The 27,143-nt window shown below is 45.1% G+C and overlaps 1 protein-coding gene across 11 annotated transcripts in view; it reads left to right on the top strand.

Annotated features, from left to right (window-relative positions):
* Positions 1–274: 274 nt before the first annotated feature.
* col6a2 (collagen, type VI, alpha 2) overlaps positions 275–27,143 on the top strand; it is a 67,532-nt gene continuing 40,663 nt past the window's right edge. Inside the window, exons 1-12 of one of the 11 annotated variants that reach the window (XM_073046480.1) lie at positions 276–485; positions 1,039–1,094; positions 6,389–6,493; positions 7,093–7,725; positions 12,193–12,213; positions 16,603–16,674; positions 17,461–17,514; positions 17,610–17,654; positions 18,581–18,607; positions 19,558–19,584; positions 19,697–19,741; positions 22,535–22,588. In XM_073046480.1, coding sequence (XP_072902581.1) covers positions 6,398–6,493; positions 7,093–7,725; positions 12,193–12,213; positions 16,603–16,674; positions 17,461–17,514; positions 17,610–17,654; positions 18,581–18,607; positions 19,558–19,584; positions 19,697–19,741; positions 22,535–22,588 — 1,074 coding nt within the window. In that variant the 5' untranslated portion in view covers positions 276–485; positions 1,039–1,094; positions 6,389–6,397. Of the gene's footprint in view, positions 599–1,038; positions 1,095–6,388; positions 6,494–7,092; positions 7,726–12,192; positions 12,214–16,602; positions 16,675–17,460; positions 17,515–17,609; positions 17,655–18,580; positions 18,608–19,557; positions 19,585–19,696; positions 19,742–22,534; positions 22,589–27,143 lie in introns of all 11 variants that reach the window. The other 10 variants (XM_073046484.1, XM_073046489.1, XM_073046479.1 and 7 more) reach the window with 10 other exon arrangements.

The following is a 27,143-nucleotide window of genomic DNA, read 5'->3' as shown; positions in this document are numbered from 1 at the left end:
TTGGAAAATGCAAATCTTCTTTTTTGTAAGTGTATGGGTAAAGATAACAAGAATAATGTGCGACGGGGGGTCTGAGGAGAACACTCGGAAATCGATCTGACAGTCGGCGCTTTCTGGAGAAACGGCGCCGCCTGACGGCTGCAGGCGGGAGTGCGGGTGCTGTTGGAACCCTGAGAAAGGGGGTTTGCGACTAGTGTGAGTAATGGTTCTTGGAAAGCACTTTGGGGAGGTTGAGTTCGTCTTTGTAAGGCATTAAGTCTGAGTATAATTTTTTGAGGTCCTCCCAGTTTAGAGACGCCCATCTCTCAGTTGGTTGCATTCCTCCTCGCTTGGAAAAAGAATCCCCCAAAACTTCACCTTCCCATTTTTGTTTCATTCGTTGTTGGGCCATGTAAAAACTAAATTTCAAGGATCAGCTTGCAAAGGAGGAATCGAATTTTGAAGGTTTCATCGTCTTTTGAGAGAAGGAACTGTATCGTTGGCAGGTAGTAAAACATCGTGTATGTGTGAGAAGTTCTGAAACTTCGCTGGAAACTTCTGAAACTTATTATTTTAAGAACAGCACTGCAGCTTCGAGACTATATTTTTGAAGAAATCAGTAGGTTGTATTTCTAAGTGACGGGTATGATTAACGATGGAAAATATGTGGGCAATTTTTTCTGTAGTTTAAACTCAGTCCTTATAAGTTAAAGCTAAATATTAAACGTTAGCATAACTGCTGTTCTGTAAACCATTTTTATTAGACTTTCATTGGGTTTCTGCTGTTAATCAATTCTCGGTCTGCCTATCCCATTAACCCTTTAAGGAGCTGCTGATCAATATCAGACGCACTTCACAACCTTTATGGTGCCGTAATTCCGTCCTGCTGATTGGCGCGGTTACGATTCATTACACAAAATGCTGCAATTATTTTGAATTGAATACAATACCATGTATTCTCCCATAAGTGATTCGCAAAATTTGGCTTATTATCTTCCTCAAAGGGTATTTCGTTTTTTTTCGTTAATTTCCTTTAAATCAGTTTTCTTACTTCTGCAGTAAATAATGAAACAATCGATCGCGATGTAGAGTTTGAACAATGTATGTAGGACACAGTAAGTGGCTTCGTTGCTGTCTGAAAATTCCTTATTACAAGATTTATTTCAAAGTACATCTCGAGTGGGTTTAGTTAACACCTTACCCAAAAGGGAATATTCGATTGATTTGATTCCGACAAGCCATGTATGTAGACCTGGTCCATTCTATTTTGTAACAGTTTAGTTTACTTTAAAAGTTTTACAATTATATTAAATTAATTACACGTCTCGGAACTGCGGCAGACTTTTTTCTTGGCATGCCTGCCCTCTAGTGTTGTTATTGTGCTCTGCAACTCCAAAGCATTCATAACTGTGAAATCCAAGTGTAAGAGCTGTTCATTTAATTTTATTTTTAATTATAGAAATATTTCTGTTGATCTATTAATTGATGTATTGATCCACATTGCCCTTTGGAGGAGCATTTTTTACAGCATAGCGCCATCTTGAGGGTCATTGGTGTGTTCTGACTGGAAGCTGCGGCCGCTTTCAAGTTAATATAAACTGAGGAACACTTCCCTGGCGATATCGGTTTCGGCCCTGATACTAGTTGTTAAGGCCCAGCTAATTCCCCTTCCCCTTCCACTTTCCTCTCACCCAAACTCCAGGGGAAACAGAACATAAGCGTGCAAGGTGCTCGCTGTCCTGCTGTCTGCCCACAAGCTCACCGGAGCAAGTTTCCAAACTGACTGCCGTGATCTCTCGTCCCACTGACAGGATAGTAGACCAAAGCAGCCTGTGTACCTTGTAGTTCTTCAAGAGTGAGCAGTAACAGGAGCTTGCAGCTAACGACAGCAACCTGCGTTTCTTGTCATAGACATAGCCATGGAGTTGGACGGCCATTTGACCCATCAGATCCATGCCGAGCTTTCTCGGCCTCTACTTTACCTGCTTAGCGACCACGTCCATTGTGGAATTGAATTTAGGAGCCGAGAGGTAATGTTGCAGGTATTTTGGGCCCTGGCCAGACCCCACTTGGGTACTGTGCTCAGTTCTGGTTACCTCACTACAGGAAGGATGTGGAAAAGGGTGCAGAGGAGATTTACAAGGATGTTGCCTGGAATGGGGAGCGTGCCTTACGAGAATAGGTTGAGTGAACGTGGCCTTTTCTCCTTGGAGTGACGGATGATGAGAAGTGACCTGATAGAGGTGTACAAGATGATGAGAGGCATTGATTGTGTGGATAGTCAGAAGCTTTTTCCCAGGGCTGAAATGGTTGCCACAAGAGGACACAGGTTTAAGGTGCTGCGGAGTAGGTACAGAGGAGATGTCGGGTAAGTTTTTTACTCAGAGAGTGGTGAGTGTGTGGAATGGGCTGCCGGCAACAGTGGTGGAGGCGGATACGATAGGGCCTTTTAAGAGACTTTTGGATAGGTACATGGAGCTTAGAAAAATAGAGGGCTGTGGGTAAGCCTAGTAATTTCTAAGGTAGGGACATGTTTGGCACAACTTTGTGGCCGAAGGGCCTGTATTGTGCTGTAGGTTTTCTATGTTTCTATGTATAAATGGCAGTCTAAATGTCTGTTAAACGTGGGCACGATATCTAATTTCACCAACTCCTCTGGCAGCACATTCCTGATACCAACACTCTCTCTATGGGAGAAAATAAACTTTCAACTCAAACCCCTTTGAAGCTCCTCCCTCTCACTTTAACCCTACACCCTCTTATTTTTATAACCCCACCCCCTCATCTCAGGGGGCAGAAAGGTTGTGGCAATGCCTTGATGGACTTCCCTCAGTTCAACTCTCAGCTTCCTTTAATCCAGGGAAAACAAGTCCAGCCCTCACAGTCTCTCCGGGACTGAGGTCCTCTGGTTCATGAAGCATCCTGGTGAATCTCCTCTGCGTTCTCTCCAGCCCAGTTACATTCTTCCTCAAAGTTTGGTGACCAAAAATGCACACAATGTGTGCTCTAACCAGTAATTTGTAGGGTTGCAATATAAACCTCCAGTTCTGCATCTCAACCTATGGAGACAAATGTATCATATATTTCCTTCACCATCCTATCCACCTGTGTTATGGCTTTAAAACAACATTGGACTTAAACCTCTGTTTATTAACAGTCCATACTGCCTAGCTATTTGCTGTCCTATTTAACTTCCCAAATTCCATTGCCTCACAGTTGGGATTAGCTTCTATCTGCCAACATTCCACCCAATTTTCCGACTGATCCATAATGCCACTGAAGGCATCGAAGCAGTCTGCCGCACGAGGTTTGCAACCCAACTTTATCGGAAGCACCGCAGTCTGCCTGAGGTCTGGGCTGAGACTCTAGGTTCGACCAAAACCTCCATTGCTACAGCAACTCCACAACCTTTAGGTGTCTGTAAGCTCTGCCCGGCCACTTCCAAAGTCGAACTATGTAAGCAACATGGTGGCCAATTTGTAGAGAGCGAGGTGTGACGGCAGTCGGGTCATCTGCTTGTGCGGCCGGTGGCCTGAGGCAGCTTAGATCTTTAAACTTGCACCGGAAGCTTTCACAACCAGTGGACAGGTTTAACAGTTCATCCAGAAGGGTGGCACTCCCTCCACCCTGCATTGGGAATACCCGAGGCTTTAAGTCCCTCTGAAGTTGAATTTGAACACCCACCCCCCTCCCGACCTTCTGCACGTTCACAGGCATCTGCTGGGGCATAAGCCGGCGACCCGTCTATTGGACTTTACTAAACAAAGCCCCTCATCATACCCTTCAGAATCAGGATCTAAAGGGGTTAGGCTTCAGTTGGACGGACGTAGAGACCAAGACGATGGAGATATTGGAAGTGGAGGTTGATGCGTTGTCGATCAGTAAGGGGGTCAACGTTATGGGGAGAAGGCAGGAGAATGAGGTTGAGAGTGATAATAAATCAGCCATGGTAGAATAGCAGAGCAGACTCAATGGGCTGAAAGGCCTAATTCTGCTCATATAGCTTATAGTCTGAAATGTTTCTGAGTGTCGGGAAGATGAGGAGCCTGTCTATTGGACTCTGTAGAAAGAGACCAAGAGAACATTCTGATTCTACATGGCTGTCCAATGAATGGCAGTTCTGACAATTAATAGCATCAGGAGTATTGTACTCTTTCCTGGCTGACTGCTCTGGGAAAGCTACTTCAGCCTCAGAGGGGCACTGGGTCCTGGAGGCAGGGGGAGACCCAGAGTGAAATATGAGGGGGGTTTACAAAATTGGCCAACAGAAAGTGTAGGTAGTGAAAATGTCCATTAGAAACTGGGGCAAGATTATGGAAGATGACATCAGGAAATACTTTCTCAGGAAAAGGGCTGTGTGGAAATCTGGAAGCCATTCTGAACCCCTCCCAAAAAATGTTTGTCAAGGCTGAGGATGGGGGGATCATACATAACAAAAACATTGGATTGTTAGGTTGTGTAACAGAGATGTTTGAAATGGGGGCAAAGCACAGATCAACCATGATCCAAGGCAGTGGCAGAGTGGACTCCAGTGACAGGGGGCTTCCTGTGTCTGTGGAGCCCAGTCAGCTTCTTTTAGGGGTGGTGTCAAGAGTTCTGCTTGCACTTGGGTTGGGCTCCATTAGACTGGAGTTTGGAGGCCAAATCATAGACACAAGAGATTCTACAGATGCTTGAAAACCCGAGCAACACACACTACATGCTGGAGGAACTCAGCAAGCCAGGCAGCATCTATGGAGGCGAATAAACAGTCGATGTTTCAGGCCAAGACCCTTCATCAGGGAGGGGAAGAAGCCAGAATGAGGTGGAGGGGGGGGGGGGAAGGTGTCATACCCTTGCTGGCAATGTTCTCGAGGCTGAGCAGTGATAATCGTGTCCAGTTCCATGGATTGGCATTGTTCCCTCAGCCAGCCCAACCAGAGCAGATAATCCACTCGCTACTGTGTCGCTGCTTGTGTGTGTGTGTGTGTGCGTGTGTGTGCGTGTGTGCGTGTGTGTGTGTGTGTATGTGTGTATGTGTGTGTGTGTGTGTGTGTGTGTGTGTGTGTGTGAAGGTGATGGTGAGTCTCTTCCTTGAACCAATGGAAGTTCACCAATGCCTCTCCTTCCTCAGAAGGCTAAGGAGGTTCACCATGTCTCTGTTGATCCTCGCCACTTTTTACAGATGCACCTTAGGAAGCCTCCTATCATTGATTGGTATGGCAATTGCCCGGCCTGAGACTCCAAGAAATTGGAGATAGTTGTGGACTCAGTCCAGTCCATCACACAACCCAGCCTCTCCTTCACTGACTCTGTTTGAACTTCCTGTTGCCTTAGGAAAACTGCCAATGCAATCAAGGACCCCTCCTACCCCCATCATTCTCTCTGCTCTCTGCTCCCATCTGGCAGAAGGTACAAAGCTTGGGAGTATAGTATCACAGGCTGAAGGACAGCTTCTATCCCACTCTTAATCAAATTTCTCACTTACAAGGGATAAACTCTTGATCTCCCAATCTAATTCATCAAGGCTCTTGCCTATCTGCATTGTACTTTCTCTGTGACGTTATCTCCTTATTCTTCAGGTTGTTTTCCATTTTACTGCCTTGATATATATTTGTGTGGAACGATTTGTCTGGGATGTCATGAAAACAAAGTCTTTTGGCTTATGTGACAATAATAAACCAATAACAATATCAAATTGGAGAAATGGGTTCGATTTAAGAGAACTGGGTAAGTACATGGATAGGAGGGCTATGGCGGCTCTAGTCTAGGCGTGGGTCATGGGGTTAGGCCCGCCAACAGCTAGGCATGGATTAGATGGGCCAAAAGGCCTGTTTCTGTGTGGTAGTTCTCAATGACTCAATGAAAGAGTGGCTTGCTTCACCATTGAAGATCTGGAAGACATGGAGCTCCAGTGGGTCAGTGACGATAAGCATGACCGATTTCCTCCCTTGAAGATCACTAATGAACCATGTGGAGCTTATAAAATTGCTGAAGGAACTCAACTGGTCAGGCAACATCTATCGTGAGAAATAAACAGTTGACATTTCAGTCTACACCCTTTATTTGGACTTGAACTGAAGTGTCTTGACCCAGAAAGGTAATCCGTGCATTTCCCTCCACCGAATCTGCCTGGCCTGCGGAGTTCTTCCAGTGTTTTGTCAGTTGCTTCAGCTTACAGCATCTGCAGCCTCTCACATCTCTGGAGTTTATAAGATGGTGGTCGTTATTTTTTATGGTGCATTTTATTAAATAGCAGATTATGTTTAATTAGCTTCCACGGCTACCCTACGGGATCCAAGCTTGTGTCTCAGGACCCGTAGTCTAGAGATGTAACCACTGTGTACCGTTGTCGATGCTGAGACTGTGGCCAGCTTTCCTGGTTCCACATTCATGACTCCCTTTGTGTCTGCTTCGCTGTCTATCACAGGTCCTGTGGATGAAGATGTTTCTGCCATTCCTGGCATTGCTGCTGACCAGCTGGGGCTTCATCGAGCCTGCGAGAGGACAAACTATACAGCCTGAATGCCCTGGTAGGACTCTCGGGAGGGGGCATCGTTTCCCTGATTGGGAGGCTGGACATGGACTGGCAGTTCGCACGGTGGGGAGGGGGACAACTACTTGGTAGATGCAGTACCTTCATGATACAGATGGTGAGACAGAAAGCCACACTTTACCACTGGGGGCGGACATACCTTTGACTTTGTAAGCAGCGTAACTATGAATTTTGTTGTTGGCGGGGCACCTTTGCCAAGCCAGCAGTGTTGCAGTCACCGTCAAATGCTGGGACGCTTTACAGCCGGCCTTTGATGGCGAGGGCCTTTCTGCCCATAAGGTTGCCTGCGCTGCCTGGTGGCCAGAAGTAGAAGTGCAATTCGATGCTCGGTTTTAATCTCCAGGAATTGCTACCGCCTCTGTCCTGTGACTGAGGTTCCCACCTTATGTATTATATAAACGGAGTGCGATTTCATACCACTGCACCCAGCTAGCAGCTGAGCCCCTTAGGATCACTGCGCTGTGATTTATATTTAAAGCCCACCTCATCTCTGCCAGTTGTACACAGCAAGGGTTATGTCTGTGGCTGTGTTTCTTAATACTTCAGGTTCTTTACCCGACTTTTTGCCATGTTTTGGTTGTGTTTCAGAAGAGCTGGAGTGCCCAATCGTTGTGTACTTTGTCCTCGACACCTCGGAGAGTGTGGCCCTGCAGGCCCGTATCCATGGCGACCTGGTCACCGCCACCAAGGACTTCACCAGGACATTAGTGGAGACGGCAAAAGATGGGGTCTACAGGGCCGGTGTGAAACTTAAATGGGATTTTGGAGGGTTGCACTTCTCTGACAAGGTGAAGCTATTCAGCTCCATAACTCAGGACAGGAGAGAATTCCTTTCACGTCTGAACGGTGTCACTTACATCGGCCTCGGCACTATCACGGACTGCGCCCTGAACAACATGACCAACATCATAACGCAGCATCACAAGAATGACCTCACAATCCGCTTTGGCATCGTCGTCACTGACGGTCATGTGACAGGAAGCCATTGTGCTGGCGTTCAGGCCGAGGCTGAGAAAGCCAGAGACAAGGGCATCAGGGTGTTTGCTGTCGCCACGGATGATGTCGAAGACGAGGTGGATCCTCGCTTTGAGCAAACCCTCAGGGTCATCGCCAACTTCCCGCACGAGCTGTACCGAAATAATTACACAGCTGCCTCTGCTATCGATGGAAACCGACCCATCAGGTCAATCAACCAAATTGTTAACACTATGGTAAGACGTTCCTTATAGAAAACATTGTGCTAGTTCTGCTTTTTGCAGACATTAAGCTGTGTGTCCAATAATCTGATAATGTACTAAGTAAAAGCTGTGTAGCCAGAACTAAAGGTTTCTCAAGATTGGAATCTTTGGGATGTAACTAAATCCAGAACTGATGGCTGTCATAGCCTCTGCCTACAACGCAGGGCATATGAGGCGTGACTGTAGTGTAGGGAGTCATGAACGTCAGCTCTTTTGGGTCGGGAGTATTTTTGATCGGTTACAACAGAGACCCATTCCTGTGAGCTGTTCATAACCTAGACAAGGAATGCGGTCGTAACCACATGCAATCCATCCCAGCATTCTTCTAAATAGTCACTCTTGACCTGTATATAAGTTAGGCATTTGCAAGCTGCGTTGGACCTGTACTGTCCTTAAGACAGCAGATGTGTAGTTATCAGTACAGTGCTGTTTAAGTTCAAGTTTTGCAAGTTTTGAGATTTTTGTCATGGGCATATATATATCCTGGGTATAAATGCCATGGAAATTAGCTTTTTACAGCAGCAGGGTACATGACAGACATTAGTTAACAGAAACTGAAATTAATATAAACTATACATAGCTTGCATGACAATATAAACATAACAACATAAGGACAAGTTGAGGAAGGAAGAAAATAAGTTGTCCCAGGTAGTGTTAATGTTTTTCATGTCAATTCAGGCTTTTGAAATGTTTTGTTAACTTAAGAGCATTATATTAACTTAATAAATTAAGATGAAAGAAAGAAACTGTGGAGGATGGAGAATCTGAAATGAAAACCGAAACTGCTGGCAACACTCAGCAGGTCAGGCAACGTCTGTGGGGTGTCAGGTTGAAGAGCCTTCATCAGAAATGGGAAGAGAGAAAATGATTCAGAATTAAATTGCAGAGAGGGTCAGGTGGGGGGAAGAGGGGAATTAGGATAAAAATGAGAGGAGCAACAGAGCACTGAGAGTGAATATGGGAAGAGAGAGACACAGAGAAGAACTCTAAGGTTGGCATTCCTTGAAGGGGAGCAAAATCAGAGTATGTACATGTTATCGTATACTATCCTGAGATTAATTTTCTTGCAGGGATTCACAGAAAAATAAAGAAATATGTTGAAATTTATGAAAATCTATACATAAACAGTGAGTGAAAATCCAAACCTCTGATTTTTTTTCAACGAAGTTCAGTCCTTCTCTTGTCAGAGTTCCCATCTTCACAAGGAGATAGTGAAGATTCATCATGAAGAAACAAAGGATTTGTACTTTAAAAGCTGTACATGAGGTTGTCAAAGGTGTCCGTGAGTCAGTATGAGGTAGACCAGTTGTAACAGGCTTAAGAATTGAAAATAGCATTACAGAGAGCAACCAATTTACAGTTTGACTGTGGAAACGCTGGAGAGTGTGCAGTGAGGTCATGGCTTGTGCTCTATAAGGTTCCTGGTCTCACCCCTTTGGAGTTTATAGCTCAGAGTTATCTAGCTTCGTGGATTGAGAGATATTTTGCACTTTAGTCACAGTGCATTGGCTACAGAGGGCTTTGGGGTATCCTGAGGTCATAAGAAGTCCAACAGAAATGCAAGCCCCCCCCCCCCCTCTTTATAGGTTGGAGACTGATTGTCAACCCCGAACCCCATGCAACTGACATTGCTAATGTGTGTCAACCAATGAGATACTTCAGAGGTGATGTTGGTGTAACAAGGAGATGTTAAAATCCTCTGCAATCAGTCAACCCTTTTGGATTGTTCATGAGTCACAGAAGAAACAAGAAAGTGGTAGTGAAAGTTGGCCGCTTCGCCCTGCCATTCCACATGATCGTGGTGATCTCCTCGTCTCTGCTGATTACCCACTGAGCCCAATAGCCTGATCTACCATGTTTGTGCTAACAGTCTGACCATGAATCAGTGCCCCCCCCCCAAGGGGTAACAGTGCTGCCCGGCTTTATCCAGTTAAGGGTTGGCGTTCGTGTCTGAGCTGGCAAGACGACAGAGTGAAGGGTTGTTAATCCATCTTCTCAGGCTCAGGTTGGAGGATGACTTCTTCTGCTTCAGCTCTGAGAGAACGTAGGGCAGGAGGAGCCTAATGGGGCCGTTGCTATGGACAATAGGCACACCTTCCTAGAATCAGAACCCGATTTATTGTCGCTAACTTATATGAAGCAAAACTTGTTGATCAGCAGCAGCGATACAGTGAAGACATAAAAACTACTACAAAATTACAAAAATTAATCAATAATACAAAAAAAAACAAGGAATACTAAAGTCACAGTCATGGACCATTCAGAAACCTGATGGTGGAGGAGAAGAAGATGCTTGTCAATTTTCGGGTGTGGGTATTCAACTCTTGTGCCTCCTCTATGATGGTGGCAACGAGAAGACATCTCCCGGATGGTGAGGGTAGTTAACGATGGACACCGCCATCTTGAGGCACCTCTTCTTAAAGACGTCCTCAATGATGGTGAGGGTTGTGCCCCTGATGGAAGTGGTTGTGTGTACAGTCCTCTGGAGCTTCCGTATCAGACAGTGATGCAACCAGTCAGAATGCTCTCTGGTGTACATCTATGGCTTACATTTGGCTTCTATCATATTAGAGTTAGGGTTCTCAGTGCCAACCCAAAAGCTGCACCTCCTCCATTTTGAGGAGCCATGGACCAGAGGTCAGTGAGGATGTAATGTGTTCTTTTTCAAGGGAAGTTTGAGAACAACCTTCCTCTGTCCTAGTAATCTTTTGCCTTGGCAAATCCCGGGGCATAGTGCCTAGCTCAGACCATGGGGCTGATCTGTCAGTGCTGGTAGAACGTGGCCACAGCCTCAGTGCTGGGGATGTTGGCTCGGGAGGGGAGACTGGCATTGGTTGACTTATTCTGCCACTGGAGTTGGAGGACTTTGTGGAGATACTATTAGATACTGTTGCCGGCATATACCAGCACATTGACAGCAAAGTCTTTAGTGTTCAAGTCTCTGGAGTGGGCTTTGACCCTCAAACCATGGCTAGTGGTTCAAGTATTTGTGGAGTTTTTTAGGTCCTGAGGGTTAAGGGTTGGTTACTCTCTGTGAAATGGCATCCATTGATCCCAGTTTGAAATCTGTGGTTATAAATGCCTACACATGGATGAATCTATAGTGGTCAACAGGTTAGGGATGAACATGGGGGTGAAAGGTCGGAAACATCAAAGGTACAATGATCAAGTATTATGGATTGACAGGTCTTCACTATTAAGAGTTGATAGAAAAGGGAAAAACATTTAACTCTCAAGTGTGTTTTTATTCATACCACCTCACAGTTTTCGGTCAGTGTAACACAAGTCTCTCTTTCATTCACTGCAACATTCAGTACTACGTATTAAACACAATGTTCAGTGCCATGTATCTCCGAGAATCACTGGGGTTGCAAGGATCAACGTTATTTGCCAGATACACTTACATGTATCAGGAGTTTGCTGTGGTGTGTTGGTGTGACATGCAACAAACAAATCAACATTCAACAATTATAAAGAATGACATAAAATAAAGTTAGGGATTAAAGTACAGATATGGAATAAAGTGTGCACAAACACAGAAATACCTGCATGTATTTACAATGTAAACAGCATTATAAAAACTGGTTTACAGTGCAGTGTCTGTACTGTACAGTGATAGAGGGGGGTAGGGAGAGCTACCTCACATGGTTGATCAGATTACCTGCCTGCGGAATTAAACTTCTAACATGCTATGAAGTTTTTGTTTTAATGCCCCTATAGTGTTTTCCAGAGGGAGCTTTTGGAAAAGACAGTCTGCAGGGTTGGTAGTGTCTGCAACACTTCTTTGTCCTGGATGCATAGAACTCATCTGGAGACGGTGGACCTTTTTTTGTTCACCTGACTGTTTGCTGTAGTTTTTGTAGATTGGGATTGATGCTACACATTAGGAGGCCATTCTGCCCATCTGGCCCGAGCCAGCTCTTTGAAACCACTATTTATATTGTTCCCCTACGCCACCATTTCCCATGGCCCTGCAAACATTTCCCCCTTCAGTTCTCATCTGGAGGAACTACTCATCCAGAATGATTTCAGGTGACACCTTCCAGAAAGAAAGGTGCCCTCTTGTGTTTCCTTTCACTGTTACCTTGGGTCTGAGTTACTTTATTACAGGTGTAGAAAATTATGCCCGATGATTATAAATGGGCTTCAATGATTTCATCAAGACCTTTATCACAGCTTCGCTGTTGCTACATTCTCCAGGACTTCAGGTCCCTCTGGGCTTCTTTGGGTAAATACTCACCTGCAGCTGTGAGATTGGAGTATTGATAAAGACATACAAAATGCTAGGGATGAAATGACGGTTCTAGCCTACAGCAGCCAGATAACTTCTGGCAATGCTGTGGTGCTTGGACACTTTAATGATTGTGCCAAGACTTCTCTAATGGTCCTGTTCTCATCTCGTCTCTGTAATTAAATATGTTTTTCTCTTTGTTTTTACAGAAAGTGGAAGCCTTCAATGAGGTGAGACTGTCTACATTTCTGATTAATATTGCTTCACTTCTTGCAGTCATTTTATTTTCATTTGGTGAACAGTGTCGCTCCTGAAGCAACATTTTTTTTGGGGGTGGGGGAAGAAACTTTCAATTTTGAAGTAACATGGTCCGTTTGCCTAGCTATTAAGACACTTTCTTCCTGTTCCCTGACCATTCCGCACCGCCAATTTCCCTTCCCTCTTCAGCAAGATCATCCTGGCTGTAGAAACTGAGAGAGGGAGATAGCTGTGTTGACCTTGTCTTGTGGAGTCCCTGAGGGTACTGGGACAATGGGAGGATAGAAAAGGTACGACTCTTGAGGCACATTATTGGACAATGTAGGTTCAAGGAAATCACTCTACCACCAACACCCAATTTATATTTTCACTCGGTGAATCAGTGACAGTTTACCGTGTTCATGCCCTTCCCATTTTCCCATTTTCCTTGGAGGGAAGTGCATGCCCACACCTGGAAAACTGGACCTCTGTCATCAGTCGGACTTCTGAAACATGCTTTGCTAAGAAGTAGCCGTTGGACTTGGATCAGTCTGTAGTGACTGGAGAAATATCAGTGAGAAATACAAAATGGGGTGGGGATGTAAAATTAGCACTGACAGCTCTGGGGTGGGGCCTACTCCAGAATGGGTACAGTGGTTTGAATGGTGTCCTGCGAAACCTAACTGTACTAAGGAACAGAATGTATGAGCGGTGTCAGCAAAACATGGGGGGGGAGGAAGCTAAGAGATGGTAAGATATAGGAGCAGAATTAGGCCATTCAGCCCATCAAGATTGCTCCATCATTCAACTGTGGCTGATTCTTTTTTTTCCCTGCCTTCTCCTTGTAACCCTTAATCCCCTTACCAATCAAAAACCTAACAATTTCTGCCTTAAATATGACCAGTGACTTTGCTTCCACAGCTACCTGTGGCAACAAATGCCACTGATTCACCGACTTCTGACTGAAGAAATTCCTGCTCATCTCAGTTTTGAAGGGGAAATCCCTGAGATCCTACACTCTCACCCTAATGCAAACTCCACTCTATGCAGGCCTTTCAGTATCCAATAGGTTTCAATGTGAATCCCTCATCCTTTTGAACTTCACTGATTCCAAGCCCAGAGATCGCAAATGCTCCTCATGTGTTAAGCCTTCTATTCCTGAAATCATTCTTGTGAAGCACCAGCAGACCCTCTCTAGTGTCAGCACAACCTTCCTTAGATACAGAGGCCAAAAGGGAGAGCACCCTTAGAACTTGGTCAGTTTTTAAAATCTCATTTGCCAGGATAGTATGGTTGCGCTGTTATTAAAGTTTATTCTTTGCACTTTCCTAACTTGAGGTCTGTGACACGAGTTCACAATCGTCAGTTTCACTTGCGAGTTTTGGCTTGAGTCCTCTGCCCATTGTTGGAATTTACTGAAACAATACTCGACACCCCCACCCTGCCTTAGCTGAGGAAAAGGGAAGGATGGGTGCTGTGCTGTATGGATGTCCTGAGGTCACCGGGACACCAATATCCAAGTGATTGTCGTTGTTTAAGTCAAGCTTAGGAAGGAAAACAAAGCCGGCGGGATGGGAGGTGTGATATTTCAACCTAAACAACCAATGGGAAAGATAGTAGTCTTGTGAAGAGTGAATCCCCTCAGCTCCCAATTCCTGATGAATCTCCTTGTTTATTGGTCCACAACATCAAACTACCCAAAGGAATGCAAGAAGATAAGAGCAGTAATAGATTTTTTGGCACCTTAAACCTTTCCATCATTCAAAATTACCATGGCTCATCTCCCTGGGCCTCCTCATTTCTTATACCCACAATCACCCAGTCTTCCTCAAATATCCCCAATGATCTAACCTTCCTTATCCTCCAGGGCAGAGCATTCTAGAGATTCATCCTGCTCTGCGAGAATCATTTGCTTTTTCTTAGACATCCATTATTTTTGAAGCTTGTTACGGAAAGCTTTCGAAGAAAATGAAAGAGCCATATGTTTAACACCATTGTGGTTGTTCCCCAGAAATAGAGTAGCCTCCAGCCCATTGATACTCAGACCCTCAAGTCTTTAATATTGCAAATGGGGAATGTGACCAACATCAAAGGTGTACAAGAGTGCAACGGCCTTACTATCCCTTTTAGAGATCCCTCTAAATCTTTGCCCCTACTGTGGGCCTCAGCCAAGCTCTGTCCCATCTCTTCCTACTGCTTCTCTCACTCGACATCACAAAGTGATGAAGATCTGGGTCTTTGTTAATGAGCTTTGCCTCTGGAGATTCAGTTGTGTTAATGATGCACCATCAGTAACTCTCGGAGACGTGAGGCGAGAGATAGGCTTTTATTAGCTGGAAGAGAGCACTATCAGCAGCAAGAGACCACCATACAACATCCTGGAGACTGAGGGAGGAGCAGTGCCTCCAATTGCCTTTATACAGGGGTCTGTGGGAGGAGCCACTGGAGCAGTCAGTGGGGGGGGGGGGGGGGGGGCGTGTCCAGACAGGTATATGTAGTTCACCACAGTTAAAGTGAGGCGATAGTGGATATCGGACTGCAGGAAACGATGCTGGAGAGGTGGTAATTGAGGTCAAGGAAATGGTGGACAAAGTGAATAAGTATTTTACATCAGTCTTCACTGTGGAATACACTGTATGGTGGAAAGTATGGGTGTCAGGAGGCATGAAGTGTGTGAAATAGTCATAACTAGATAGAAGGTTCTTGGGAAACTGGAAAGTCTGAAGATAGATAAGTCACCTGGGCAAGATGGTATACACCCCAGAGTTCAGAAAGAGTGGCTGAAGAGATTGTGGAGGCATTAGTAACAATGTTTCAGTAATCTAGTTCTGGAATGGTTCTGGAAGACTGGAAGGTTACAAATGTCACTCCACTCTTCAAGAAGGGAGAGAAGCAGAAGAAAGGAAACCATGGGTCGGTTAGTCTGACCTCAGTGGTTGAGAAGAGGTTGGAGCTGATTATTAAGGGTGAAGTCTCAGGGTACTTGGAAGCACATGATAAAATAGGCTGTAGTCAGCATGGTTTCCTTGAGGGAAAACATTGCCAGATAAATCTGTTTGAATTCTTTGAAGAAGTAACAAGCAGAATAGACAAGTTGATGTTGTGTACTTGGATTTTCAGAAGGCTTTGACCGGGTGCCACATGAGGCTGCTTAGCAGGAAAGATTCTAGCATAGATAAAGCAGTGGCTGATTGGCCAGAGGCAAAGAATGGGAATAAAGGGAGCCTTTTCTGCTGGCTGCCAGTGACTGGTGATTTTCCACAGGGGTCTAGGTTGGGACCAATTCTTTTTATGCTATATGTCAGTGATTTGGATGATGGAATTGATGGCTTTGTTGCAAAGTTTGCAGATGATAGGAAGATAGGTGGAGGGGCAGGTAGGTTTGAGGAAATAGAGAGGCTACAGAAGGACTTAGACAGATTAGGAGAATGGGCAAAGAGCTGGCAGGTAGAATACAGATAGTGTCAGGAAGTGTATGGTCATGCACTTTGGTAGAAGAAATATAAGGGATGACTATTTTCTAAATGGAGAGAAAATTTTAAAATCTAAGGTGCAAAGAGACTTGGGGTTTCTCTAAAGGTTAATTTGCAAGTTGAGTCTGTGGTGAGGAAAGCAAATGTCATGTTAGTATTCATTTTGAGAGGACTAGAATATAAAAGCAAGGATGTAATGTTGAAACTATATTAAGCACTGGTGAGGCCTCACTTGGAGAATTATGAGCAGTTTTGGACCCCTTAGAAAGGATGTGCCAAAACTGGAGAGGGTTCAAAGGAGGTTCACAAAAATGATTCCGGGATTAAACGGCTTGTCGTATGAAAAGCGTTTGATGGCTCTGGGCCTGTATTCGCTGGAATTCAGAAGAATAAGGGGTGAGATGTGAAGAGGATGTTTTGCTTGGTGGGAGAATCTAAGACCAGAGGGCACAACTCCAGAATAGAGGGGCACCCTTTTAGAACAGAGATGAGAAGGAATTTCTTTAGAGAGTGGTGAATCTGTGGAATTCTTTGCCACTGGTATCTGTGGTGGCTAAGTCTGTATGTATATTTAAGACAGAGGTTGATAGATTCTTCACTGGTCAGGGCATGAAGGGATATGAGGAGACTGGGGCTGAGAGGAAAATTGGATCAGCCATGATGAAATAGCAGAGCAGACTCGATGGACTGAATGGCCTAATGCTGCTCCTATATCTTATGATCTTGTGTGCTGCGTGCATGATTCCTTTTTCTCAGCAGCACCATACACTTGAAAATTATGCTGGCTCCATTTAAATTGAAAGGATTTTGAGATCCTTTTATTAGTGTATTCCCACGCTGGCTCTGATCTTTGCCATTTATGGTGTTGTGCTTTTCCATCATTAACCATGAACATTCTGTGACTTGCAGTGTTACAAGAGGAAGATGAGGTGTCTGCCGTTTAAAGGAGGTAGAGGTCCAAAGGGCTTCAAAGGACGGAAGGTGAGTAAATCAGGTCCCTCCGATGCCTTCTGCTCTGGTCTGAGCAACTTCAGCTTGTATTTTCACCCCTCTATAAGTCAATGGCTTTGGTCAGCAAGGATTATTGTTTCTGCTTTTAGCTTCTCAGCATTAAAAATATCTCCCTCTCTCTATTTTTCCAGAATTTTGAGTCATTCACTGGTACTGATCTCCCTCTTCCCCTATCCCCACCCTCAAGGCTGACATTCTGCTCTAAGTCAAGCGAGCCCAGTGAAATGCCTAGGTGTTAGGTCCAGGTTCTCTGGTGACATAATGGCTGGTTGTGCTGTGCTTTTCCATTCAAGTTAGCTTTTAGAAAGTGCGTTTGCAGGGTTAACTCAACCTGAGTGGGTGAGATACAGGAATGGAGCCCTGTTCTGAGACCTCGCCAAGGAGGAGTTTGCACTCCTGTGCCGTGGGGGGAGGGGGGGGGGTGTTGTTGATTGGCTCCCGCTGAGATGGGGTCAGCTCCCACTGAGACTTAAAATCCAAGATTGACTTGTCCTCTCCCAGTAAACAGGAACCTAGTTGTCCCCATCAGCAGTAATTTAGTTTTTACATTTATTCACTAAGCACCAACGTCCAGGAATTGCAGATTAACCACCCAAGCCTTCGTGGGATGCAAGACAGCGAGGAGACACAATGCGTCCCTCAATTGGCAGCAGTCGCTGTGCATGAAGCAGATGCTGACATATCAATACAAGAGCATCTTTTTTCAAAGGTGACGCGCGTGAACCAGTTATAATCTATAACGTATGATTTTCACAGGGAGAAAAAGGAGAAACTGGTCGCATCGGTGCTCTAGGTCCAAAGGGTCGTCAGGTGAGTGTTCATTTATTCATAATTTCCTGAAAACTTGAGCTGTCATTTGTGTTTCACATCTGAACTTAAAATTCCTTTTTTTTCCCTCTACACAGGGTGATCCCGGTATTGAAGGACCCATCGGCTTCCCCGGTCCAAAGGTAAGATGCACTTCAAACATAGGCTCTTTTGATGGCCTGGTGGTCATCCCAAGATTCAAGCCCATCCCAAAAGAATTCCCCGCAGGACTGGGCAGAGTCTAGTCGCTGCATCTGCCCAAGTGCCAGGTTTCTGTTCCTGACTGAGAAACAAGAAATGCCAGATGCTGAACATCTAATGTCCAGAGAACACAGCAAACAATCAGCAGGCCTGTCAGCGTCTGTGGTGGTGGGGGGTGGGGGTGGAAAGAATCAGAGTTAAAGTTTCAGGTCAATGCCACTTCATTGTATCGCAACAGGGAAGCTTGGAAAACAAGCAAATTTGAAATTAAAGTTGTAGAGGGGGAGTAGAGTGTACGTGAAAGAAAAGTGCACAGGCAATAGTAGATCTTGAGCTGTGAGTGGTGCTGGCGGCTGGGGTACTTATTGACAACATTATGAATAAGGTATATTGTCGGAAAATGAAATGATCACCACAATCCAACAATAATAAATGTCATTATGGGACTGAAGTCACAACTGTGTGCTGTCTCATGTACTTGATGGACGTTGCAAGCCCCAGTGTGCTGAATTCAGCCTCAAAACTGGCCGTACCAGAATGTATCTGCCGAAGAAAGAGAGATGAGTGCTTATTATTCATAGTAGATTTACTGGCCAATAACTTCCTTGGCTATAAATACTTGTTCCAGAATTCAAATCACTCCTGCCCTGGCCCCACCCTGTTCCCTGATTTAGTTTCAAATTTGTTGGGAGGTGGAGAATGCCAGGCAGGTTGGTCCCAGATACTCAGATGCTAAATATGCCAACGGGCCCTTCCCCCAGTACCAATGATGCCATCTAGGTATGGGTGAACCACTTAAGACCCTCATAATTGAAATGTGCCAGGAAGTTGTGGTAAAGCTAATACCATTTCTTTTTCTCTTTTCCAGGGTATTCTCGGATTGAAGGGAGAAAAGGTGAGGCATCTTGCACTGCTCCACTCTCTTTTGGATGGATGTTGACATGGTGATGACTGTGACTCCAGCAATTCTTAGGTGCCCCAAGGACTTGTTTAGGAGCTCAAGTTTACTTGGGCCTGAATGTATAGGCCCAGGCTTCAACTTGCTCGCTCCACCCTCCCACTGGTAGCTGGTCAAAGCCAGGAAAGGTATCAGAGTGCAGAGCCACCAGATCTGTTGTTGGTGTGTTTCAAAAGGAATCTGCTCCTAAGCTCTGGGCTCCTGGAAGCCCGGAATATGCATTGGATCAGTGGTACTCATCGGTGATGTGACCTGCAGCCAGTTGGCATCCCACCTTCCCTATGTTTTATTAGCCAACTGTGGAGGCCACCTGCCCATCCCCTTAGCAGCAGCACGGGCCCGGTGTGGCCATTAGTTGCCCAGCATTAGGACCTGAGATGGAGGAGGAAGTGGTAGAGAGAAAGTCAGATTTCTGCAATGGGTCAGTGACCCAAAAGAGTATCCCTGCTCCCCCTTGACTTCAGATTTTCAAAATGTCGCTCCCTATAGTTTGGACTGTGTGCTGCACCCCAGCTGAGTAAGCCAATCCAGAGTTGAGAGAAGCCTGATATTGGCTTCACTGAGCACAAAGTGGGAATTGTAGGGTAGGCAGGTACATGGGATCTTGAAATTACACTGGGAAGTTGCCACTTTGCCGTAAAACTGAAAGTAAACCCAACTTAAAGCTAAACATTGGCCAACAAGCCTTTTAATTCTGAAGCTTCAGAGCCTGAATAAGTCGTGGAATTGAATTCAGAGTGTGTCACTCTGTTTTACCAAACCCGTCACCGTTGTGATGAGCCTCAGTGAGCACAGAATGGACGCTTACAACTGGCAGCACGCCACTCCTAAACTTGTTGTCCACATTGTTCCTGTTGATGTTGACATGTCCTACGTTTCTTTTTCAGGGAGAAATGGGATCTTCCGGAAAGAAGGTAAGAAGCCATTTAATTTTGAAACACTTGGAGTTTATGTTCCTCTTTTTAGAGCCGTGGAAGTCCCTATCCGTTCCTAATGTGTCTGTCTTTTTCCTTGTGACTCCTCCAGGGTATAGCTGGATTGCCAGGCCGAGACGGGGTTGATGGACAGAAGGTAGGCTCGTTGTCCCTAGCTGGGGCAAAGCAAGTTGAAGGGTCATGGTTATTTATCACGTGTACATCAAAACATATAGTCAACTGCCTCATTAGTGTCAACAGGGATATGCTGGCCACAAGTGTCACCACACATTCCCGCGCCAATATAACGTGGCCAGTACGCTCATCTCAACAACACAAAGCAGAACACAACAAGATAGCATTAGTAAAGCAAGCCCCTCTCCTCCCTTCCACCGGCACACAAGGACAGTCCTCCAACTCCAGGATGTGCCCTGCTGTGGCCTGCCTGGGGTGGGACAGGTGTCCTGGCTCCAGGAGTTGGGTGCAAATACAACATGGACTTGTGAGAGAGTCTAGGGTAAGGCAGCCATGCCATTTAGGAGAACGGACAGGAGGTATGCAGTGTGTTGAAGGATTGTCGATCTTCTGCCCATGAAGAGACTAGCTCCATTAAAGGTTTAACTCCGAGCACTAGACTGACCATCCTGGGGAATAAAGAGAGTATGGACAGAACTAGTAAACTCTCTACCTACACTTGCTGAGCAGGATAAATTTTTCTGAGGGTTTGAATGGGATCCTTTTTCCTTTTCAGGCAGTGTCTGAGATGCAAAATGGGCCTTAAAGGATTCCATCCTGATCCAAAAGAATGTTTTTTAGCTTCCCCAGACTAATCGGGAGTCTGTGGGAAATTAGAGTCATTGAGTTCTAGACCATCGAAACAGGCCCTCTGCCAACCACGATGCTTACTGAAAATAATCCCACTTTCTGCATTAATCCCATATTCCCCTACGCACTGCTCATTCATGATACTTCTTAAATGTTATTGTTCCTGCCTCTACCACCTCAATCTAGATGCCAACTACTCTTTGTACTGGGTGGGGGGAGGTGGGATATAAATACCCCCAGACCCTCTCTTTGCTGAGGAGATGTTCTCCTTCTCTGTGCCCTCTTGTTTAAGATGCCTCTACCATGGGGAGCAAACTTTATTTATCCTGTCTCCGTCTCTCATCATTTTGTATATCTCTATCATCTCCTTCTTTTTAATATCAACGTGCTTCAGGATATCACTGCTCTCTTCCCTCGGTCCATTAGCTTCCATATCCTCCTCTATGATAAGTATAGACAAGAAGTATTAATTTAAAACTTTGCCTGTTCCATTCATAAATTATTCCACTGATCCTTAAAGATCCTTCCTCCCCAGTTGCCTTTTTGGTCAGTATCCTGATAGAATCAATTGGGGTTTTCCCTGATCTTGTCTGCCGGATATGGCTTATGCCCCCCTTTTATGCCCTCTTAATTCTCTTCTTAAGTGTACTCCTATCTTCTTTCTACTCTTTAAGGGATTCACTTGATCCTAGCTGCCTCTGCTTGACATATGCTGCATCTTTCTCCTTACCAGACCATTAATATTGCTCCTCAACCAAGATTCCCTAATCTTGCCTGCTCTGCCCTTCACTCTAACAGGAAAATTCTGGCCCTGAACCCTTCCTTACTCCATTCTGAAGCTTCCTACTGGTCAGAAGTTACTTCACATACTAACAGCCCCACCCGACCAGCTTTTGAGAACCCCTGTCTGGTAATATGAAGGTTAGCCATGTTCCAATCTAGCTCTTCAACTTGAGAACCTCTCTTATCTTTTTCCATAGCTGCCTTAAAGCTAATTGAATTACGGTCACTGGTCCCAAAGAATGCATATCAACCACGTGTGCAGCATCATCTCCAAGGAGCAGATTGAATGTAGCCTCTTCTCTAGTATTACCATTCACTTATCGCTCTAGAAAACATTGCACAACTTCTGTCCCATCTAATCCCTTGACACTAAAGAAGTCCCAGTCAACCTTAAGGAAGTTAAAATTGCCTACTATTACACCTCTGTGACTTCCAGATATATTTGCTCTTCTAATTCCTGTTGACTATTGGGGAACCTCTAGTATAATCCGATCCAAGTGATTATCCATTTCTTACTTCTATGTTCAACCTATAGACACTCTGTGGCCTTGCTGGGAATTCCCCAGGGCTGTCCTCCCTTAAGTGCTGACAAGATAGTCAATAGTGCCATTCTCCCTCCTCCCTTGCTCTCACCGCTGTCCACACAGAAAGCATTGATACCCCAAAATGTTAAACTGTTAATCTCTCACCAAGTTTCTGTATTGGCTCTAATATCACAGTCCCATGTTTCAGATTATTGTGTTAGAATGGGGTATCTTCGTAGTTTGTAAGGTTGAGAATGTTCCGTGCAGACCCAACTGATGCATAAGGGAGTGCTTGAAAAGGTGCCGAACATCCGACCTAATGCACTTCCCCTCTTCCGCCTCGTGGTGTTGGGAGGTCTGCATGAGAGAAAATCGTGTCTTGGCTGCAAATTATTCTGGGTGAAGCTTGAGACTAATGGGCTCAAACACACGTATGTAGGTAAAAACCACTGCATTCAACCTTTGGAACATCCTCCTTCTTCAACCAATCCCACTATTGTGTGGGAGAGAGCTGCACTGCAAATAGATTCACCATTTCTATGTGTCAGTACTTTTTTCATCGGCTAAGTGTAATCTTTGCTGTAGACCCTTGTGGTATAACACTATTCAGTTTGGAATTCAGAGTGTAAAATATACCCATATCATTACTTTGCTTGCTTTATATCTGACAGGGGATATAGTATACCCAGGCTGTTATAGCATTGCAGTTAGCAGCACAATTATTGATTGTATAACACATTTGGAAAGCACAGTACAAAGTGATGTTTAGTTAGTACATAGTGACTGGAATAACAGTTGTATTTTTCTGTTGATTTCAGGGCAAGCGGGGACGCATTGGAGCTCCAGGATGTAAAGGAGATCCCGGTGATATGGTAACTCGTTTCCCCCTTTAATATTCTTTGGATAATTGTGAAGCCACATTCATGTTGCCACTCTCTAATTTTAGATTGTTTTTGAGCTCTGGGAAATCCTACACAGCATGGAATTCCAATGAAAATTTGGATCCTAACACTGTCTACGTAATTGAGGGCGAACTCCCTCTTTGTCAACGCAAACATGAGGAAATCTGCAGATGCTGGAAATTCAAGCAACACACACAAAATGCTGGTGGAACGCAGCAGGCCGGGCAGCATCTGTAAGGAGAGTCCTGATGAAGGGTCTCGGCCCGAAACGTCAGCTATACTTCTTCCTATAGATGTTGCCTGGCCTGCTGTGTTCCACCAGCATTTTGTGTGTCCCTTTGTTAAGCCCTCTTCGGCCTTGCTCATTAATTATCCATCTCTGCCTTCTCACTGCTAATTCCACCTTTTGCTCTGACTGTAGCCCTTTAATGTCCGCTCCTCAGTGCTGGGACGTCCGCTCCTCAGTGCTGGGACGTCCGCTCCTCAGTGCTGTGATGTCCACTCCTCAGTGCTGTGACGTCCACTCCTCAGTGCTGGGACGTCCTCTCCTCAGTGCTGGGACGTCCACTCCTCAGTCCTATGATGTCCTCATTGCTGCTGTGCACAAACAATACCATCCCTCTGGTCCATCCTTTTCCAACGACTGTGTCTTGATCGTGCTCCCTCTTGCAAGAAGCTCATGGCCTTCCTGGACAGAGCGCCAGGTACCCCTGAGCGGAGTGCCTGCAGTCCGGTCTGTGACAGCCATCTCAAGCTATTGATTGCTTACCACCCCATTCCCACACTGATCTCTCTGTCTTAGAGGAATGGCACCTTTTTTCCAGTTGGATCACTAACAGCCAATGGTATGAACATTGAATCCTTACACTTTTCAGGTTTCCTACCCAGATGGAAAGATGTGTTCCATCTAGGTTTTCTCTCCCTTTGTTCATCCTCTCTAAACCGCTCATGTTACCTCCATGCGTTGCCATCCCTCACAGTTCCAATCCCATCACCCTACCTCTTTCCACATGGGTTTCTTCTCCCTTTTCCTCCCTTCCTAAGTCCACCCCCTCCTGGTTCCATGGGCATGTCATCCCTCCCTTCCACATCTTGCAGGCCCTGTCTCTACCTTCCCATTCCCTCCCCCTCCCTCACTGATTCCACCTATCACCTACCAGACCACGTTTCACTCCTACCATCTCCCGTCGGCATTCTCACAGTCCTGATGTAAGAGCTTCCACATCAGCACAGATGCTGCTCGACCTGCTGAGTTCTTTGCACAGTTTCCATCTACAGATATTCTGGGTTCTGAGGTATCCAGTGTGATCCTGAGTGCCTTCTAGAAGTTTCTTCCAAGAGCTTAAGTTCTGTTCTGTGCTGAATTTCTCTGGACAACCCTTAAGTCTCTCTGAAGTCCAACTCCGTCATAATTTACTGATACCTGGTAACCATCTTGCATACCAAGGTACAAAACAACAAAAAATTCTATTCCACTTCCCCTTCTCACAGTGAGAAGTCTGTCCATGGCCTTGTCTATTGCCACACTGAGGCCTGAGACAGGTTGGAGCAGCAGCCCCTTGTATTTCAGCTTGGTACCTCCAACCTGATGAACATTCTCTATCTTCTAGTAACCCCTCCCCTTTGGTTCCCAAATCCTCCCCACACCCAACGTTTTCCGTTTCCCTTTGCCCCTTCTTTCCATTGCCCCCCATGACCTGCTCATCATCTACACCTTCCTTCTTCCTCTGATTTCCTTCCTCCTTCCCTTTATTCCGTGATCTATGTCCTCTTCTATTAGATTTCTTCTTTGATCCTTTGCCCCTTCTGACATTATTCCCTTTCATGCCCCTCCCCCATGTTCCAACCTTCCTCCTCACCCCTGGATTCACCTATCACCTGCCAGCTTGTGCTCCTCCCTCTCCCCTTCCCCTTCCCACCAATCTTAATCTGGGTTCGGCCTTTCTTCCTTTCCAGCTCCTGATGAAGGGTCTCAGCCCAAAACTTCATCTATTTTTTTTCCCTTTGTAAGTGCCACCTAACCTGCTGACTTCCTCCAGCCATTTTTTTTTTGTTTGCTAAATCCTCTAGCTTTTGAACTGTCTCCACATTAAACTCTTCTCAGGCTTCTAGCTGGGTACAGGTATCAATTTTAACTGAAGTTTCGATGATAAACTCTGCCATGTTCAGCAGGGATGATACCTGGGCATGTCTAATCCAATGGTATTTATCCCTCCTGATTGGTTAGTCCTTATCCAATCAGGTTTCTGCTTTCCCTCCTTGTTTGCAATCAAATTCCAATCAGAAACCCACATCAAGGAGCACAGGAGGTATATTTGTTTGGGTTATCTGGAGAAATCGACGGTAAACAGAACGTTGCATTTGCCACAGCCATAGGATTGATTTTGACAGCACAAAACTACCTTGCCGCACCAATGGCTTTTAGGGAAACCTGGTGAAGGAAACCATTGAAATAAAACTAGAAGAAAAGAATTTTAAGAAAGATAAAGGTCTCACTCTAGGTAAGAACTGGAATTTAATTGGAAACAAGGTGGGACAGCAGAAACCTGATTGGTCAGTCCTGATCCAATCAGGAGGGATGGACGATGGGGGTATAAATACCACCGAATTAGACACGCCCAGGCATCATCTCCGATGAAGATGGCAGAGTTTGTCATCGAAGCATCAGTTAACATTGATATCTGTACCCATCTGGGAACTCGAGAAGCGTTTGTTTATTCACCATACAAGCCAGGAAAGCACTAAATCCTTCTTCCCATTCGTTAATTTCAATCAGTTCTTTTAGCAATACTACATTGATTAAAGCTATGTAAATTCAGTATTTGTGCCTCCAAACTAACAAATGAACCGTGCTGTACTGCATTCTACCTGTGCAAGAAATGTGACTTGAATCAAGTTATCACCTAGCTCTAGGCCACATCAATGGTTTGCTAAACAGGAGCTGGTTAGCCAAAGGTTCCAAGGTACAATTTAATGTCAGAGAAATGTATACAATATACATCCTGAGATGCTTTTTCTTCACAACCATCCACGAAAACAGAGGAGTGCCCCAAAGAATGAACAACAGTTAAATGTTAGAACTCCAAAGTGTTCCCCAGTTCCTCCCTCCTGCACGTAAGTGGCAGCGAACAACAATCCCCCCTCCCCTGGCAAAAAAAAAGCATTGGCACCAGAAACTGAGTATTCAAGTGTGGTCAAAGCAATACAAAGACACAGATTTGCAATTACCCCAAAGACTTCACGTTTCACCTCAGCATTCGACATACTGGAGGTTCTCTCTCTCCCTAATAAGGGAGAGGGAGAGTCCCCCATTTTCCTAGCAAGCGAGGAGACATAACAAACAACTCACTGGTTTACAATGTTAAAAGTCCGTTACATTGCTTTTTTTTTTATGAGCTCTGTGCCAGAAGATTGCAAAGATCTCGGGTCTCTGGGTACATAGCAGTTATCTGAACTCTCCCAATGACACACGGGTCTCCTGTCATGACACCAACCCTTGATCCACCGGTCTCCAAAGCCCGGAGATCCAAGGCTTCTGAATTCAAGCCAAACTCTTAGGCCGAGCCTTTGGCATGCCAAACAACAACAGCCAATCATGGAACCCCAAGAGCGGGTACCATTCCAACAAAGAACTGTAGTCAGTGTGTAACTCCAGGTCAGGGTCTTCAAAATAACCCTGAAAGGAATATTAAAAATGGAAATAGAGCTATTTCCAAAGATGCAGGCGAAGGAGTCACCATTAGGCACCATTAACCCTCCTAAGCTCTACCTTCTATTAGATTTACTACATCTTCTCCAATTATGTTCAACATTGTTGCTGCCCAGCCCCAATTACAACCAGAATAGCAGTTAGCGTGTGGCTATTACAGCTTCGTGTGTCAGAGTTCAGAGTTCATTCCTGGCATCCTCGGTAAGGAGCCTCTTTACGTCCACCCTGTGGAATTTGTGGGTTTCCTCCCATCATCCAAAGACATACATACCTGATAGTTTAACTGGTCACTGTAAATTGTTCCATAATTAGGTTAGCAATCAATTAAGGTTGTCAGGAGTTGCTGGCAGTGGGGTTCCAAGGGCTGGAAGGGTCTAGTCCACAAGGTATCTAAATTAATAAATAAAGTAGGTACTGGTAATAGGTCATGTTTTTAGAAGTCAGATGACAGAACGTCTTAGGCAGAACAGAGCAGGCATTTGAAGCAAAATTTCTGGTAGTAGTGGAGTTGATTCTGAGGACTAATGGGAAACTGTTCCAGCTGTGGTAACGACACTCCAGAAGCACTGACCATAAACGTTGATTATCAAGCCACAGTATACGGACATTGTTTGTATTAGCATGTGCACTAATACCAAGCTCTAAATATTGGTTGTCTATTTTTCTGAAATGAGAGGTGGCAGATCCATAAGACTGTCATATCTTCTGCTGCCTTGTTTAATTTACAGGCCCATATGAACAGCAATATCACCCCCCCCCCTTCCCCATTTAAACACAAAAACCTTTGTTCATCCCAGCCTCCGTCAGAAAGTCTAT

Source organism: Hemitrygon akajei, chromosome 5 (assembly GCF_048418815.1).
Source record: "Hemitrygon akajei chromosome 5, sHemAka1.3, whole genome shotgun sequence".
In the NCBI taxonomy this organism is placed as follows: domain Eukaryota; kingdom Metazoa; phylum Chordata; class Chondrichthyes; order Myliobatiformes; family Dasyatidae; genus Hemitrygon; species Hemitrygon akajei.
This window is presented reverse-complemented; position numbering and strand designations above follow the sequence as displayed.